The sequence below is a fragment of the Heptranchias perlo genome, chromosome 11, assembly GCF_035084215.1.
Source record: "Heptranchias perlo isolate sHepPer1 chromosome 11, sHepPer1.hap1, whole genome shotgun sequence".
Lineage (NCBI taxonomy): Eukaryota > Metazoa > Chordata > Chondrichthyes > Hexanchiformes > Hexanchidae > Heptranchias > Heptranchias perlo.
The window spans coordinates 65,578,936-65,598,264 of record NC_090335.1 but is presented as its reverse complement, the minus strand read 5'-3'; the positions used below and the strand labels follow the sequence as shown (position 1 = coordinate 65,598,264).

General features: G+C 43.9%; 1 protein-coding gene across 5 annotated transcripts in view; it reads right to left on the bottom strand.

Annotated features, from left to right (window-relative positions):
- Positions 1–19,329, bottom strand: part of LOC137327008 (lebercilin-like protein) — a 50,696-nt gene that overhangs the window by 11,918 nt on the left and 19,449 nt on the right. Inside the window, exon 5 of one of the 5 annotated variants that reach the window (XM_067992388.1) lies at positions 2,138–2,231. The exons of the other annotated variants lie outside the window; for them this stretch is intronic. Coding sequence (XP_067848489.1) covers positions 2,138–2,231 — 94 coding nt within the window. The remainder of the gene's footprint in view (positions 1–2,137; positions 2,232–19,329) is intronic. 5 annotated transcript variants of the gene reach the window in all.

Below are 19,329 nucleotides of genomic sequence, written 5' to 3'. Positions count from 1 at the left end.
CCTTCTAATCTCTATTCCTTGCCGCTTCTCTCCTTACTTTTAAAACGCTTCTCAAGGCCTTCCTTGTCAATCATGGCTTGAGTCACCTCCCTTAACCTCTCAATTCCTGCTCCGTGTCTGTTTTTGCATTCCATTGAATGCTCCCTTCTACTTTGTGTGCTTTCTACAAGTTCTTGCAAGAAGACATTCACTTAAATAATTCCAATATCAAGCAGAGAGATGTGAGTAATACAGTGCTCAGTTTTCCTGCCGGTAGCTGCATATTTGAGTGATACTAGTTATTTTAATCTGCCTGTTGTAATCAGCTTAGATTCTTAGCTGGGCCACTAGGGCAGAGTATCTTGCAGAGGGACAGAGTTTCACTCAGAGAAAGAATACTGATTCTGTATGTAAGTTTTTTTTCTCCTGATCAAAATAAATCATTTTCTTTTAGGTGGAGCAGCTTGACTTGATGATCTCAGGGGAATGGAGACAGGCAAGCATTTTTACAGATTGTATACTGTAGATACCCTGTTACAATGTGCACTTGTAAATATGTATATTTAGTGTTGAGGTATTAAAATCAGAATATTTAAGAATAGATTACATTGCCAACTATTTCTGTTCACCTAATATGGGGGAATGGTGGGACTCTTCATCCGCACTCATAGAATTAAGTTAAAATGTAATTTTTTCCCTTTCTCTCTGCCTATATGCCTTTGCTTTGTTGTAGCATAATGGCACCCTGTTCCTGCACTGTAGATAACAGTGTATCTACAGTATACACTCTGTAAAAATCACAGTGAAATGATGCAGCAGCGCTCAGTGATTCTTCATCACTTTATATATAACTCACTATGAGCCTGGCTTGACTTTAAAAAAGAAACTTGTTCAATTGGATTTGTTGCCTTTTCTGACCTTTCTCATTTCGCTCTAGCTTGTTACAGGGCTAGACAGACTGGATGCAGGGAGGATGTTTCCCCTGGCTGGGGGGTACAGAACGAGGGGTCACAGTTTCAGGATATGGGGTCGGACATTTAGGACTGAGATGGGGAGAAATTTCTTCACTCAGAGGGTGGTGAACCTGTGGAATTCTCTACCACAGAAGGCTGTGGAGGCCAATTCACTGAATATATTCAAGAAGGAGCTGGATAGATTTCTAGACACAAAAGGCATCAAGGGGTATGGGGAGAGAGCGGGAAAATGGTATTGAGATAGAGGATCAGCCATGATCATATTGAATGGCGGAGCAGGCTCGAAGGGCCGAATGGCCTACTCCTGCTCCTATTTTCTATGTTTCTATGTTTCCAAATCTCTCTTCCTCCTGTTAATATCTCCATCAGTTAACTCAGTGGGTGTACTATTACTTTTCATTTTGTTTCCTATATATTTTTATTAAATTTATTCATAGAAAGGGTACTGCAAATAAGTTATTGCACATGTAGTGCAGTGGGTTAGACAATAGCCTCACTGCTGCGCTCAAATACAGCACAGTGCTCTCAGAAATAACCCAAAGCACTTCACATGCAATGAATTACTTTGAAGTGCAGCGACTTACTAGGTAGACAAAGGTGGCAGCCAATTTGAACACAGCAAAAAGGACAGCAGAAGAACTCCCTCCTCTTCTTCATTGAGTATAGATCTCCTTTGGCATTGCTCATTGAGTCAGAAGATACAGTGATCAAGATACAATGGAACTAAAATAACACCTAGTGACTGCAGCCTGCAAGTACGGTGTCACCAGGGTCTGTTTACATAGGGAATACTTATTATAATTGGTTACATAGGCATTTTCAATGTTATGACCAAAAATGTTGACAATCTGTTAAACATAGATTGCAATGGTATCTTCAACATCCACCTGACCCACAGGAACACAGAACCTTGATTTAATGTTGCATTTGGAGGATGACAACTCAAACAATATGGCATTCTCTCAATGAAGTGTTAGCCTAGATTATGTGCTCAAGTCATAGAGTGGGACTTGAACCTACAGCCTTCTGACTTAGAGGCATGAGTGCCAGCAACCAACAGAGCCAAACCAACTCTAGTGCTGGAATATGGCTCTGAAACACAACAATTTGGGATTTGAGCCTTTATCAGAATGTTACTGAATAGCATTGTTCCAAAGTGTGTGAATACACCCTCACTAATCTACCTTTCTGTCTTAGTGAAGATGCGCAGTTCTTTGAAATATCCAGCAGAATCCGATTAGCATAAATATTTTTAGCTCCCAGCTGTCTTTCTTTTTCCTAAGAAAATGTAAGAAATCATTATCAGAAATATTCACAGTACAATCACCCATACAAAGCTCCATACACTGTATTGTTGAGAATAAGTTTCTAAAAAAGTATAAACAGAAGCTTCTGAATAGCAGGATGTTTGTGTCTCTGATTTTCTGCAGAGAGTTCCTGACTCTAACCAAGCTATTCTGGGAGGCAATAAGTTCAGGTGATGCAGGGTCCGTTTGCTCTCAAAACTCCCCAAGGGAGATGGGGATATTGAGACCAAATCGACACATCCCATTCTAGTTTACCTTAATGGATGGCTGCAACTCAACACAAGCCAAGACCTAAGAGCAGGCTGCCAACCTGCTCTCCAGGCCAAAGGATGGCTTGTGACATGAGGACAACCTAAAGATTGAAGGAAAGGGATTATAAGAGTACTGTAAGAAACAAACTTTATCATTTGAGTGAAGAGTGTGGTAGAAAAATGTGAGCAATTATTCTAGTAGTTTGAAACCTAAATAAAAATCCATCTTGACTGACCTTTGCACTTAGACTTTCCCCAAATGGTGCAATGTTCCATTGGGCCAACAAAGGAATGGCATTGGCAGCCATATGAAAAGTATCTCCACAAACACATGTGATATCAGGAACTAGTTACCCTATTCACATCATTGCAGGTTTGCTAGTCCAGACAGCCTCTGAGAAGTGGTGTGATGAGGTGTCATGTTAATACTTTAGTTTGCTGTGCCTGAGACTATGTGGCTTCAAGCCAGAATATAGAGTTTTTAGTCATTCCCTCACATGCTGCAGCACTCCAAGGCCTGAAGGAATGCACTCAAATGGTTGGTATAAATAGTGTGTATTGCACTTGTCGATGTTGCAAAACTGTCAAAAGCTATTAGCTTCTGTACTGATTGGTTGGGTTTTGTTTGTGAGGTGTGTCAGATTGGCAGTAAGCTTTTACATGATAATCTCTAGTACCAATGAAACCAATAATGTTTAGTCCAGAGCAAAGTCATTACACTAGAGTCAATCTGGAGCAAAACTCATCATATGAACTGCTTGCTGTAGATTTCTGCAATATAAGTAAATGCATTAGAGTTTATTTTTCCCCATACAATTTGTAATGGCATGAAGGAAACAAAAGGAATTTAACTTTTTTCTGAGCTAAAGAGAAGACACAGATGAAAAGATGGATGTGTGAATTGAGAATGTTCTCTGGATAGAAAAAATGTAAATGCCCAACCAGGAAGGAAACAGTGCTGGATCTAGTTCTAGGGAATGAAATGGGACAGGTGGAGCATGTTTCAGTGGGGGAGCATTTGGGGCACAGTGATTATAATATCATTAGGTTTAGAATAGTTATGGAAAAGGACAAGGAACAATCAAATGTGAAAATGCTTAACTGGAGGAGGGCAAATTTCAGTAAGTTAAAAAGGGATCTTGCACTGGTGGATCAGAATCAAAAATTGATAGGGAAAACAGTAATTAATGGGAGGCCTTCAAGAAGGAGTTGGTTTGGGTACAAAGTAGACACATCCCTTAGAGGGGGAAAGGAAGGACGTCCAAAGCAAGAGCTCCCTGGATGACTTAAGATATAGAGATTAAAATGAAACAGAAAAAGGAGGCTTATGACGAATGTAAGGTTCATAATACAGTAGAGAACCAGGCTGAATACAGAAAGTACAGAGGAGATCTAAAAAAGGGAATAAGAGGGGCAAAGAGAGAGTATAAGAATAGATTAGCAGCTAACATAAAAGGGAACCCAAAAGTGTTTTATAAACATATAAATAGTAAAAGGGTAGTCAAAAGAAAGGTGGGACCGATTAGGGACAAAAAAGATCTTCTTGTGGAATCAGAGGGCATGGCTGAGGTACTAAATGAATACCTTGCATCCATCTTCACTAGAGAAATGTAAGGAATCTTACAACACCAGGTTATAGTCCAACTGTTTTATTTGAAAATCACAAGCTTTCGGAGGCTTTCTTCTTCGTCAGGTGAGTGTGGGATTCCATGGAAGGTTACCGCATTTATAGTCAGAGAACAATACCTGGCGATTACAGATAATCTTTCCAACTGCCCGTTGTCAAGGCAATCAAAGTGTTCAGACAGAGAGATGTTACCTACAGGACCACCGAATACACAAACGGCCAGAACAAAAGACAGAGAGAGAGAGAGAAACATCCGAAAGGAAGAGAAAGACAGAGAATGACCCGTTGTATTAAAAACAGATAACTTTTTTTCGCTGGTGGGGTTACGTGTGGCGTGACATGAACCCAAGATCCCAGTTGAGGCTGTCCTCATGGGTGCGGAACTTGGCTATCAATTTCTGCTCGACAATTTTGCGTTGTCGTGTGTCTCGAAGGCCGCCTTGGCGAGTGCTTACCCGAAGATCGGTGGCTGAATGCCCTTGACTGCTGAAGTGTTCCTCGACTGGGAGGGAACCCTCCAGTCCGGATGGGATGCATCCTAGGTTACTGAGGAAAGTAAGGGTGGAAATTGCAGAGGCTCTGGCCACAATCTTCCAATCCTCCTTAGATATGGGGGTGGTGCTAGAGGACTAGAGGATTGCAAATGTTACACACCTCTGTTCAAAAAGGGGAAAGGGATAAACCCAGCAATTACAGGCCAGGCAGCCTAAAGTCGGCAGTGGGGAAACTTTTAGAGACAATGGGCAAGATTTTAACTGTGAAAAACGGGTGGCTTGGGGGCGGAGGGAGGGGGGCATTGAAAATTGCAACAATTTCAGACCTGCCTCCAACCCGCCCATTTCCAGTTTTCACCGGGGCGGGATGAGGGGCGGGCAACCAACCCGCTCTCAGGAGGCGGGTTGTCACTAAAACCTTTCAAGGAGGCTGCGGGCCTCCATTTTGAAAGATTTTGTGATTGACACCCCTGGGGGCCGGGAGTGGGGATGGAGTATAAAAGCAGGGAAGTCATGCTACAACTGTACAGGGTGCTGGTGAGACCACACCTGGAGTACTGCGTACAGTTCTGGTGCCCTTATTTAAGGAAGGTCATACTTGCATTGGAGGCAGTTCAGAGAAGGTTCACTAGGTTGATTCCAGGTATGGAAGGGTTGTCTTATGAGGAAAGATTGAACAGGTTGGGTCTATACTCTTTGGAGTTTAGAAGAATGAGAGGAGATCTTATTGAAACATACAAGATTCTGAGGGGACTCGATAGGGTAGATGCTGAGAGGATGTTACCCCTCATGGGGGAATCTAAAACCAGGGGGCATAGTCTCAGAATAAGGGGTCGCCCGTTTAAGACGGAAATTAGGAGGAATTTCTTCTCCCAGAGGGTCGTGAATCTTTGGAATTCTTTACCCCAAAAAGCTGCTGAGGCTGAGTCATTTAATACATTCAAGGCTGAGTTAGACAAATTTTTGATCAGCAAGGGAGTCAAAGGATATGGGGAAAAGACGGGAAAGTGGAGTTGAGGTAAAAATCAGATCAGCCATGATCTCATTGAATGGTGGAGCAGGTTCAAGAGGCCGAATGGCCGACTCCTGCTCCTATCTCTTATGGTCTTACGGTCTTATGATTCCCGGGCCTTCTCCTTCGCTGCGTGAGAGGAAGCAAGAAGGCCCAAAACTCCTGGTAAGTGCTTTCCTGGCACAGCATGTGGGCCCGGAGAAGCAGGAATGCTTCCCCCGGGCCTAACAAGCCTAACTGCAATGACCCCCCACCCCGGTATGATCGCGGACCCCCCCAACAATCGTGACGCTCCCCCATCGATTGCTGAACCCCCCAATGATCGCGATGCTCCCCCCAACAATCGTAGACCTCCGCGATGACCCCCGATCCTGATCCCCCCCCCCGCCTCCGGTGACTGACCCCTCGGTGACTGACCCTCCGAGACTGACCTCCGATGACTGACCTCCTCCCCCCTGATGACTGACCCTCCCCCCGTGACCCCCATGCCCACCAATGCCCCCATGTCCACCCATGCCTCCTTGCCCACCCATGCCCCCCCAGTGCCCACCCATACCCCCGCACCCACTAATGCCCCGCCAATGCCACCCCCCATCCATACAATCTAAGACTTACCTGAACACTTACCTTTTCACGTCCTCTTGCTCTGCTGCAGTCCGACTGAGACCAGCCTGTCAATAAGGCCAGCCTGTTGGATAGCAAACCGACAAAAAAAACAAAAGACGTTCTTACATCAAAATCGTAAGGACGTCCGGGAAACCCGTACTTCTGGGTTTCCCATCCACGATTCGACACCCTTTCCCGGCTCTGGGTAAAAATCCTGGCCAATAATTCAGGACAAAATAAATTGGCACTTGGAAAAGTATGGGATAATAAATGAAAGTCAGCACAGATTTATTGAAGGAAAGTCATGTTTGACTAATTTGATTGAGTTCTTTGATGAAGTAATGGAGAGGGTTGATGAGGGTAGTGCGGTTGATGTTGTGTATATGGACTTTCAAAGGGCATATGATAAAGTATCACATAATAGACTTATTAGCAAAATTAAAGCCCATGGGTTTCAATGGACAGTGGCAGCATGGATACAAAATTGGCTAGGGGACAGAAAGCAGAGAGTAGTGGTGAACGGTTGTTTTTCAGACTGGAGGGAAGTATACAGTGGTGTTACCCAAGGGTCAGTATTAGCTCCACTGCTCTTTTTGATATATATTAATGACCTGGACTTGGGCATAGAAGGTATATACAAGGGCAGATGACACAAAACTCGGAAATGTAGTAAACAATGTGGAGGATAGTAACAGTCTTCAGGAGGACATAGACAGGCTGGTGAAATAGGCAGACACATGGCAGATGAAATTTAAAGCAGAGAAGTGTAAAGTGATACAATTTGGTAGGAAGAATGAGGAGAGGCAATATAAACTAAACGGTACAATTTTAAAGGGGGTACAGGAACAGAGAGACCTGGGGGTGCACACACGCAAATCTTTGAAGGTGGCAGGACAAGTTGAGAAGGCTATTAAAAAAGCATATGGGATCCTGGGCTTTATTAATAGAGGCATAGAGTACAAAAGCAAGGAAGTTATGCTAAATCTTTATAAAACATTGGTTGGGCCTCAGCTGGAGTATTATGTTCATTTCTGGGCACCACACTTTAGGAAGGATCTCAAGGCCTTAGAGATGGTGCAGAAGAGATTTATTAGAATGGTGCCAGGGATGTGGGACTTCAGTTATGTGGAAAAACTGGAGAAGCTGGGGCTGTTCTCCTTAGATCAGAGGAGATTTGTAGAGGTGTCCAAAATCATGAACAGTTTTGACAGAGTAAACAAGGAGAAACTATTTCCAGTGGCAGAAGGGTCGGTAACCAAAGGACACAGATTTAAGGTGATCGTCAAAAGAGCCAGAGGTGACATGAGGAAACATTTTCTTTGCAACGAGATTTAATGGTCTGGAATACACTACCTGAACGGGTGGTGGAAATAGATTCAATGGTAACTTTCAAGAGGGAATTGGAAAAATACTTGAAGGGAAAAAAATTACAGGGCTATGGGGAAAGAGTAGGGGAATGGGACTAACTGGATAGCTGTATCAAAGAGGCACAATGGGCCGAATGGACTCATCCTGTGCTGTACCTACTATGATACTATGAATTACCCAGTGTGTGGATGCACAAGATGTTATGACACACAAACCAGGAAAATCCCTGGTCTGTCCTGAGTTAGCTGATCTTAGCCAGGGCTACACTGGGAATGCAATAATTGGCATCAGCATCCCACATCGCAAAGGGGAAAAATTGGCCAGGGTTTTTACTCCTGATTACTATATAGTGTCTCTTGCTGCAATGTGCATATGGACATTGAGTAAGGACAGGATCACAGTCCCATGCCCTGACCGAGGCTCACATATGAAATATAACCGCATGGGCGAGATGCCAGTGATCTGATGATCCTCATGGAACTGTACCTCAGCATGAGCGAGAAAACTGGGTGGGGATTTATTTTTTAAAACGTGTGGTCACACATCACATGCATCTAGAGGAGAAAGTAGAATTACCTGTTTACTTTATAGGACTGAGTTTATGAAATCACATTCCTGCCTGGTGCCTTGCCTGCTGGCATTACTGTACATTTCAAGAAAACTGCAGGCATTCTCTCCATGATTTGCCACTCATTAATTTTAATGGATGGAAAATCATGGGGAGCACACCTGCGGTTTCCTGATATGTGCTCCTGGTGGGTGAGGCTCGTTGTCATGAGCACGCAATCTTAAAACAGGTCCTTAATGTGCACTTAAGGCCAATTTACAATTGTTGTCCAAGACTTTCTGCCTGTGCAAAGTGAGATAAGGTAACTGGGGGCAGGCCAGCACATATCCCTTGCTTCTCTCTCCACTGCCAACTTATCATCTTGAGAGACTCTCACACCCTGTCCAGCAGAAACCCATCGTACAGGGAACCCCCAGATTCTGTTGCGACACTACAGACTTCCTACAAAAACTCAGCACCCACGGACCAGTTGAACCAGGAACACTTCTCACCACGATGGACGTCTCGGCACTCGACACCAGTATCCCCCACGATGACGGCATCGCTGCAACAGCATCAGTACTCAACACCAACAACAGCCAATCTCCAGACGCCATCCTACAACTCATCCGCTTCATCCTGGATCACAATGTCTTCACCTTCGACAACCAGTTCTTTACCCAAACACACGGAACAGCCATGGGGACCAAATTCGCACCCCAATACGCCAACATTTTCATGCACATGTTCGAGCAGGACTTCTTCACTGCACAGGACCTCCAACCAATGCTATACACCAGATACATCGACGACATTTTCTTCCTATGGACCCATGGCGAAGAATCACTGAAGAGACCACACAATAACATCAACAAGTTCCATCCCACCATCAAGCTCACCATGCACTACCCCTCAGAATCGGTTTCTTTCATGGATACACAAATCTCCATCAAAGACGGGCACCTCAGCACCTCACTCTACCGCAAGTCCACGGACAACCTCACGATGCTCCACTTTTCCAGCTCCCACCCTAACCACGTCAAAGAGGCCATCCCCTATGGACAGGCCCTGCGAATACACAGGATCTGCTCAGACGAGGAGGAACGCGATGGACACCTACAGACACTGAAAGACGCCCTCGTAAGAACGGGATATGACGCTCGACTTGTTGATCGACAGTTCCGACGGGCCACAGCGAAAAATCGCATAGACCTCCTCAGAAGACTAACATGGGACGCAACCAACAGAGTACCCTTCGTCGTTCAGTACTTCCCCGGAGCGGAGAAACTACGCCATGTTCTCCGCAGCCTTCAACATGTCATCGATGACGACGAACACCTCGCTAAGGCCATCCCCACACCTCCACTACTCGCCTTCAAACAGCCACCCAACCTCAAACAGACTATCGTTCGCAGCAAATTACCCAGCTTTCAGGAGAACAGCGTCCACGACACCACACAACCCTGCCATGGCAACCTCTGCAAGACATGCCAGATCATCGACACAGATACCACCATCACATGAGAGGACACCACCCACCAGGTACATGGTTCATACTCCTGTGATTCGGCCAACGTTGTCTACCTCATACGTTGCAGGAAAGGATGCCCCAGAGCATGGTACATTGGCGAGACCATGCAGACACTGCGACAACGGATGAACGGACACCGCGCAACAATCGCCAGACAGGAGGGTTCCCTCCCAGTCGGGGAACACTTCAGCAGTCAAGGACATTCAGCCACCGATCTTCGGGTAAGCCTTCTCCAAGGCGGCCTTCGAGACACACGACAACGCAAAATCGTCGAGCAGAAATTGATAGCCAAGTTCCGCACCCATGAGGACGGCCTCAACCGGGATCTTGGGTTCATGTCACGCTACACGTAACCCCACCAGCGAGAAAAAGTTATCTGTTTTTAATACAACGGGTCATTCTCTGTCTTTCTCTTCCTTTCGGATGTTTCTCTCTCTCTCTCTGTCTTTTGTTCTGGCCGTTTGTGTATTCGGTGGTCCTATAGGTAACATTTCTCTGTCTGAACACTGTGATTGCCTTGACAATGGGCAGTTGGAAAGATTATCTGTAATCACCAGGTATTGTTCTCTGACTATAAATGCAGTAACCTTCCATGGAATCCGAATCCTACACTCACCTGACGAAGGAGAAAGCCTCCGAAAGCTTGTGATTTTCAAATAAAATTGTTGGACTATAACCTGGTGTTGTAAGATTCTTTACATTTGTCAACCCCAGTCCATCATCGGCATCTCCACATCCTGTCTAGCAGTGTTACTGAACACAATGGGAGCAAATTGCTTAGAAGGGGAATGGTCTACAGTATGGACAGTCCAGAACAGCAGAAAGGTTATGGCCCACACAGTATGCATCGTTACTGACTGGCAGTTTGGTCCGAGAAGCCCTAGTTAGTTAGTAGGCAAAACACATCATCGCCCATAATTTCCTCAGAGTTGCACTCGTTCTTTCGCCTTAGCTGCATCGGGAGTGTGGTGGAAACCCTGTTTACGCACATAACACGTTTCCATTGAAGTTACAGTGGTGGAGTGGGAACAGCTCCGAGAAAATTCCGGGCCACGTTTTGTCCTTTCTGGTAGTCACTATGGCAGCATGCAAATCTGTGCCAATGACTCTCCCCAAGCAGAATTCCTGATACTGTATGTAATATAGTGAGGACAAAGGAGCCCGGGTGCTTCCTGAGAGAAAAGGAGCAATGAACAATCAGAAGCAAATTTCCCAGCACTCCTCTCAAGCAAACCCTTAGTTGGAGGCTGATGTATGGTGCAGGAGAAAATACCCAGCTTATATTCAAATAACAGGAGAGTAATCAGGATCAGGACCTAATTCTTGATTTAAACCTAAAATTTGAGAGCTCCCTTGATTCCTCAGCGAGATTATCTTGTACACGCCCAGGCCATATAGATCAGGAAGGCCCAGGTTTGATCCCCGCTCTGTGGTGAATTAGCTGATCTCAACTGGGGGGAGTGGTAGAGAGGCTACTATTGCCCTCCGTGCCCCAGGTTAGGGATTGGAAGCTGGCCAGGGTTCCTGCTCCTGTTTGCTAATTAGCAACTAATTAGCTAATTTGCCAATTATGCTCAAGGTATACTTGCATGAACATTGATTAAGGACAGAATCAGGTTCAGGTGTGATGACGCCATAATTACACAAGATAAGGGCTCATGGGCTTGGGGGTAATATATTAGCATGGACAGATGTTTGGTTAACGGACAGAAAATAGAGAGTAGGAATAAATGGGTCATTGTCAGGTTGGCAGGCTGTAACTAAGGGGGTGCTTGGGCCTGAGCTATTTACAACCTATATTAATGACTTCGATGAAGGGACCGAATGTAATGTATCCAAGTTTGCTAACAATACAAAGCTAGGTGGGAAAGTAAGTTGTGATGAGGACACATAAAATCTGCAATGGGATATAGACAGGTTAAGTGAGTAGGCAAGAAAGTGGCAGATGGAGTATAATGTGGGGAAATGTGAGGTTATTCGCTTTGGTAGAAAGAATAGAAAAACAGGATATTTTTTAAATGATGAAAAACTATTAAATGTTAGTGTCCAGAGGGATTAGGCTGTGCTTGTACACAAAACACAGAAAGTTAACGTACAGGTACAGCAAGCAATTAGGAAGGCAAATAGCATGTTATCCTTTATTGCAAGGGGGTTGGAGTATAAGAGTAAGGAAGTCTTGCTGCAATTGTACAGGGCTTTGGTGAGACCACACCTGGAGTACTGTGTACAGTTTTGATCTGCTTACCTAAGGTAGGATATACTTGCCTTAGAGGCGGTGCAACAAAGGTTCACTAGATTGATTCCTGGGATGAGAGGGTTGTCCTATGAGGAGAGATTGAGTAGAATGGGCCTATACTCTCTGGGGTTTAGAAGAATGAGAGGTGATCTCATTGAAACATGGTAGATGCTGAGAGGCTGTTTCCCCTGGCTGGAGAGTCTAAAACTAGGGGGCATAGTCTCAGGATAAAGGGTTGGCCATTTAGGACTCTGATGAGGAGAAATTTCTTCACTCGGGATTGTGAATCTTTGGAATTCTTTACTGCAGAGGGCTGTGGATGCTCAGTAGTAGAGTATATTCAAGGTTAAGATTGATAGATTTTTGGACTCTAAGGGAATCAAGGGATAGGGAGATCGGGTGGGAGAGTGGAGTTGAGGTCGAAGATCAGCCATGATCTTATTGAATGGCGGAGCAGGCTCGAGGGACCTTATGGCCTACTCCTGCTCCTATTTCTTATGTTCTTATGTTCTAATAACCTGCTAATACTCATTGCCAAGACTTGCACATGAATAATGAAAATTTGGGCAAGGTATCAGAGAGCAATAGTACAAGTGGAGCTGTAACCTAGCAACGAATCATGATTGTATCTACACTGCTATTGGTAAGTCATTATTCTACTTGCGACTTTTTTTATTTATTTGTTTCTTAACCTGTGTGTCCCCGAGTCTTAGCCTTTCCTCTGATAATCGTTAAAAATAAGATATCAATTTAAAAACAGAACAGCCATCACACCCACATTGTCTAATGATTTCATTTGCTTGTGGAGATTACAAATGAGCCTTAGGTCACTGTGTAAGGAGCAAAATGTGCATAATATAAGTGTTTTTTAAGTCAGATGTGTGGGTGCAGTTATGAATGGGGTGACCAATATCAATTTCAATGGATACAGTAGCGTAGTAGTTATGTTACTAGACTAGTTATCCAGAGATATGAGTTCAAATCCTGCCATGGCAGCTGGGAAATTTAAATTCAGTTATTTTTTTAAAAAATCTGGAATAAAAAAAGCTAGTTTCATTAATAGTGACCATGAAACTACTGGATTGTCATAAAAACCCATCTGGTTCAATAATGTCCTTTAGGGAAGGAAACCTGCTGTCCTTACCCGGTCTGGCCTATATGTGACTCCAGACGCTCAGCAATGTGGTTGATTCTTAACTGCCCTCTAAAATGACCCAGCAAGCCAATCAGCTGTTAAGAAGGCAGCTTACCTTCTCAAGGGCAATTAGGAATGGGCAATAAATGCTAGCCTTACCAGCGACGCCCACATCTCATGAATGAATTTTTAAAAATGTGCCTGTAGGCATTGTTTTACCCAAAGTATTTTGTGCACTGATTTCTTTCTTTTTATTCCTCTTCAATTGTCCCTCTGATTTCCCCTCTTACTACTCCTCTCGAAGTTGGTGACACTTACTGGCAAGTGGTTCTACACAAACAAGGAACCCTTTGTTCTCTCATCCAAATGCCTAATCTTCCAATCAAGCACATAAGACTGAACAGTGATGGGCCATTTGGCATGAGAGGGGCATCACAACTGAGTCAGATCTTGTCTCTGGACTGATATCCATACAAGCATCTTTCCAGTTGAGGGTTACTGGATAGTGATGTGGGGTGAGAATCCTAGTTGATGGTCCCCCTTCTCTGCCTCATGAATGCTGAGGGCAGTTTTTGCAGCTCTCAGCATACATCAGGGATTGAGCCCGGGGTCTTCCAGGCCTATATGACTCAGTACCCAACTCACAAAGAAACAAGAAATATTGAGAGAAAATTAACTGGGCTGGAATGAAAACTGGAATGAGTCTTAATTTGTTCATTTGTTTCCCGCATCTGTTCCAAAAGTGTTGTTTTAGTCCCAGAAATAATTTTAATTTTATTTGTAGCCTCATTTCTTCATCTCGAAGTTCAGTTCTATTTCAGCTTTAGCTTTAGCCTTTGTATGAAGTTTATTTATAACTTTCCTAGTTTTAGTCAACTGAAACAACACTGCTGCCTCCTTGTAATATCTCTGTAATGCAATGGCCTTTTAAATACTACACAGATAGATTCCCTTAACCAACTGAAACATTGTTTGACCTGTACTCTTCATAAGTAGTTTTGATGATATAAATTCTTTGTTTCAATTCCAGCTAATAATACTGCAGCATTATTGTGTGAAGAATGTCTATGCTATAGGCCAGATTCAATCTCATTCCTGGTATTTTGGGTGGATCTAAACTAAACAGAGGTTTGTGAGAAGAACTGGAAAAATTCCAAAAGCGCTCCTTCTGTTATTGCCCCTGTGACTCCAGGCTTCAGCTGCAGCCTTGCAATCACAACTGGGCTGAGGCTGTTTGAGGATTTAAACCATTTTTTTTTCAAAATCAGGAGTGTGATGTGTACATTACAGATATATGGTTTACATATGGGAAGAAATACCCCCAAAACATTGCACATAACTGCACCAATATACGGAATGGAGAACAACAGCTGCCCTCTGTGCTGCTCTTCCATGCCCAAGGGCCAATAATCTTGCCTGTCCCTCTTCATTTTTGTAAAGAAAAACACTCGGGCACATGTCTGAAAATCATGAGCGAGGGCCCTATCCAGGAATTTTGATATATTGATTGATACCTCTTGAGGATCCAGACTGCTTGCCAGGCTTGGGCCCCACTGGCCTTGATCATTTGCCTTGTAAGGGCAGATAGGAGTTCTATTGATTACAAGTTAAATCAGAAACTCTTGGAAACATCAGAAAGCCGCATAACTAATTCCCCGCTGTTTCCCTGGGGGTTCAAGTTAGGAGTAGGAACACTGGCTAATTTTGTCCACTCTAAGCTGGGTGTGCTGAGGACGATTGGAGTGCTCCTGATATCACCCAACTGAGATCAACTAACTCAGCACAGACTAGGAATCAACCGGGGACCTTTCTGCTCCAGCTGTCCATAGGAATATAGGAACAGGTGTAGGCCATTCAGCCCCTCGAGCCTGTCCACCATTCAATTAGATAATGGTTGATCTGTATCTTAACTCCATCTACCTGCCTTGGTTCTGTAACCCTTAAAACCCTTGCCTAACAAAAATGTATCAATTTCAGTTTTGAAATTTTCAATTGTCCCCCAGCTTCAACAGCTTTTTGGGGGAGAATGTTCCAGATTTCCACTGTAATTTGTGTGAAGAAGTGCTTCCTGACATCGCATCTGAACGGCCTAGCTCTAATTTTAAGGTTATGCCTCCTTGTTCTGGACTCCACCACCAGAGGAAATAGTTTCTCTCTATCTACCCTATCAACTCCTTTAAACACATCAATTAGATCACCCCTTAATCTTCTATGCTCAAGGAAATGATAGCCAAGTCTATGCAACCTGTCCTCATAATCTAACCCTTTTAGCCCGGGTATCATTCTGGTGAACCTGCGCTGCACCCCCTCCAAGGCTAATATATCTTTCCTGAGGTGCGGTGCCCAGAACTGAACGCAGTACTCTAAATGGGATCTAAACAGAGTTTACATAACTATAACAATCCTTCCACTCCTTTGTATTGCATCCCCCTTGAGATAGAGAACAACATTCCATTAGCCCTTTAAGTTATTTTTTGAACCTGTCCACAAGCTTTTAGTGATTTCTGCACTTGGACCCCTAAATCTTTCTGCTCTTTCACAGTTCCTAGCTTCTCACCATTTAGAAAATAATCTGATCGATCTTTCTTAGGTCCAAAGTGGATAACCTCACATTGAACTCCATCTACTGCAGTTTTGCCCACTCACTTAATCTATCAATGTCTCTTTGCAACTTCCTGCTCCCATCAATACTATTTACTGTGCCACCTAACTTGGTGTCATCAGCAAACTTGGATATATAGCTCTCTATTCCTTCATCTCAGTCATTTATAAATATAGTGAAAAGCTGAGGCCCCAGTACAATTCCCTGGGGGACACCACTAGTCACATCCTGCCAATTTGAGTAATTATCTACTTTCCCTACTCTGTCTCCTACCTCCTAACCAATTCCCTACCCATGTCAATAGGTTGCCTTCAATTCCAAGAACTTTCATGTTTGTTAACAGTCTCTTATGTGGAACTTTATCAAATGCCTTCTGGAAGTCCATATAAACAACATCCATAGCCACTTCCTTATCTATCACGTTAGTTACCGCCTCAAAAAATCCAACTAGGTTCATTGGACATGACTTATCCTTTACAAATCCATGCTGCCTCTCTCTGATCAGTTCATATTTATCCAAGTACTCAGTCACTCTGTCCCTAATAAGCGAATCTAGTAACATCCTCACAAGAGACATTAGACTAATAGGCCTATAATTTCCTAGTTTATCTTTCCTACCCTTCATAAATAATGGAATGACATTGGCCATTTTCCAATCCAAGGGGACAATTCCTGAATCAAGAGAGTTTTGGAAGATCATGACTAGAGCATCTACAATTTCCTCACCTACTTCTTTTAATACCCTAGGAGATTTGTCTATCTTTAGTCTCGTTGTTTTCTCCATTACCATTTTTTAAGTTATAATTAAATCTAATAAATTCCTCCCTTTGATTTATTTTTAGTTTTCCTCAAATCTCTGGTACCTTATCCTCATCCTCTACTGTAATGACCGATACAAAGTAATTATTTAGCAAGTCTGCCATTTCCTGATTTTCAATTACAGTATCACCTGTGCCTGTCTTTAAGGGGCCCACAGATTCAATGTGATTTCAAGGATAATCTCACTGAGCTATTGGGGAGCCTGTGGAGAATTTGTGGTTCAAATTAAGGATTAGATCCTGTATCCGAGTGCTGTTTTGTTCCCACAGTGTAACAATCAGAATGTTCATCTTTCCCCTTCCCTAAAAGTATCTTCACTGAATAAACATGTGATCTTGTTTTGTTAATGTTAAGTTACTGGGAGCTTTGATGGCTGAATATGGAGCAATTATCAAGACATTATGAAATGGGAAAGAAATTAGGTAATTTGATCTTAAATTATCTGAGGCTAAAATAACGGCTAAAATTTTCCATTGAACAGAAGTCAACCTAGCTCAAAAGATCACATGGATGACAGACTATGCTGCAGAGCAACAAGTATATGTTTACACATGAAAAAGGACCATATATGTCTCCTCCAATGGCTCAGTGGGCAAATGCACTGCATAGTGTGTTACTGAGCCCTATAGATCAGAAGGTTCCAGGTTGTAGCTCTGGTTTATGCTGAGTTGGTTGATCTCATAGTATCATACTATGTTTTTTTTAATTCGTTCATGGGATGTGGGTGTTGCTGGCAAGGCCAGCATTTATTGCCTATCCCTAATTGCCCTTGAGAAGGTGGTAGTGAGCCATTGTGCCTGGCCTGTTCTTTGAAAGAGCTATCCAATTAGTCAAATTCCAGTGCTCTTTCCCCATAGCCCTGTAAATGTTTTCCCTTCAAGTATTTTTCCAATTCCCTTTTAAAAGTTATTATTGAATCTGCTTTCACCACCCTTTCAGTCAGTGCATCCAGGTCATAACAACTGCATAAAAAGATGTTTCCTCATGTCATCTCTGGTTCTTTTGCCAATCACCTTAAATCTGTGTCCTCTGGCTACTGACCCTTCTGCCACTGGAAGCAGTTTCTCCTTATTTGTCAAAACCGTTCAAGATTTTGAGCATCTCTAACAAATCTCCCCTTAACCTTCCCTGCTCTAATGAGACCAACCCCAGCTTCTCTAGTCTCTCCACATAACTGAAGTCCCTCATCCCAGGTACCATTCCAGTGAATCTTTTCTGCACTCTCTCTAAGGCCTTTACATCCTTCCTAAAGTGCGGTGCCCAGAATTGAACACAGTACTCCAGCTGAGGCCGAACCAGTTTTTTTTATAAAGGTTCAGCATAACTTCCTTGCAATTAAAGACGGCGGGATGATAGTTAAAGAACCAAATGTACCTCATTGAGGTACTTAAGGTACATTATTTCTGACATAGATTTTAAATTTAACTGGGCAGCTTTCTCACGGCTTCTGATGTCTCCCTCTCCGATGCCCCTCTCAGCCCCCAATGTCTTTCCCCCCCCGATCTCCCCCTCTTTCCCCCCCCCCCCGATCTCCCCCTCTTTCCCCCCCCCGATCTCCCCCTCTTTCCCCCCCCCGATCTCCCCCTCTTTCCCCCCCACCCCGATCTCCCCCTCTTTCCCCCCCACCCCGATCTTCCCCTCTTTCCCCCCCCCCCCATTCCAGCGCCCGACGGCGTCTCTCTCTCTCTCTCCCTCTCTCTCCCTCTCTTTCTTTCCCCCTCTCCCCCCCACCTCAGTATTGACATGCTGGCTGCCACTTGAAGCTGCAATCAGGATGGCTGCTGGGCACGAAACCTGGAAACAACTTTAATCACCACCAATTACACCGTGATAGCGTGGAAAGATAATTTTTTAAAATTCGGATTTGCCATGCACACCTTCACCCCCTCCCCCGCTGCCATCCCGCCACCATTTCAAAATTGAGCCCTATGTCTCTATTAGTAAAGCCCAGGATTCCATATGCTTTTTTAAACAATTTTACAACACCAAGTTATAGTCCAGCAATTTTATTTTAAATTCACAAGCTTTCGGAGGCTTCCTCCTTCGTCAGGTGAACGATCTCCCCCTCTTTCCCCCCCACCCCGATCTCCCCCTCTTTCCCCCCCACCCCGATCTCACCCTCTTTCCCCCCCACCCCGATCTCACCCTCTTTCCCCCCCACCCCGATCTCACCCTCTTTCCCCCCCACCCCGATCTCACCCTCTTTCCCCCCCACCCCGATCTCCCCCTCTTTCCCCCCCACCCCGATCTCCCCCTCTTTCCCCCCCTCGATCTTCCCCTCTTTCCCCCCTTCGTCAGGTGAACATCGTTCACCTGATGAAGGAGGAAGCCTCCGAAAGCTTGTGAATTTAAAATAAAATTGCTGGACTATAACTTGGTGTTGTAAAATTGTTTACAATTGTCAACCCCAGTCCATCACCGGCATCTCCACATCATATGCTTTTTTAGCAGCTTTCTCAACTTGTCCTGCCACCTTCAAAGATTTGTGTGTGTGCACCCCAGGTCTCTCTGTTCCTGTACCCCTTTAAAATTGTACCATTTAGTTTATATTGCCTCTCCTCATTCTTCCTACCAAAATATATTTCACACTTCACTGCGTTAAATTTCATCTGCCATGTGTCTGCCCATTTCACCAGTCTGTCTATATCCTCCTAAAGTCTGTTACTTTCATCCACATTGTTTACTACATTTCTGAGTTTTGTGTCATCTGCAAACTTTGAAATTATACCCTCTATACTCAAGTCCAGATCATTAATATATATCAAAAAAAAACAGTGGTCCTAATACTGACCCTTGGGGAACCCCATTGTATACTTCCCTCCAGTCTGAAAAACAAGAGTT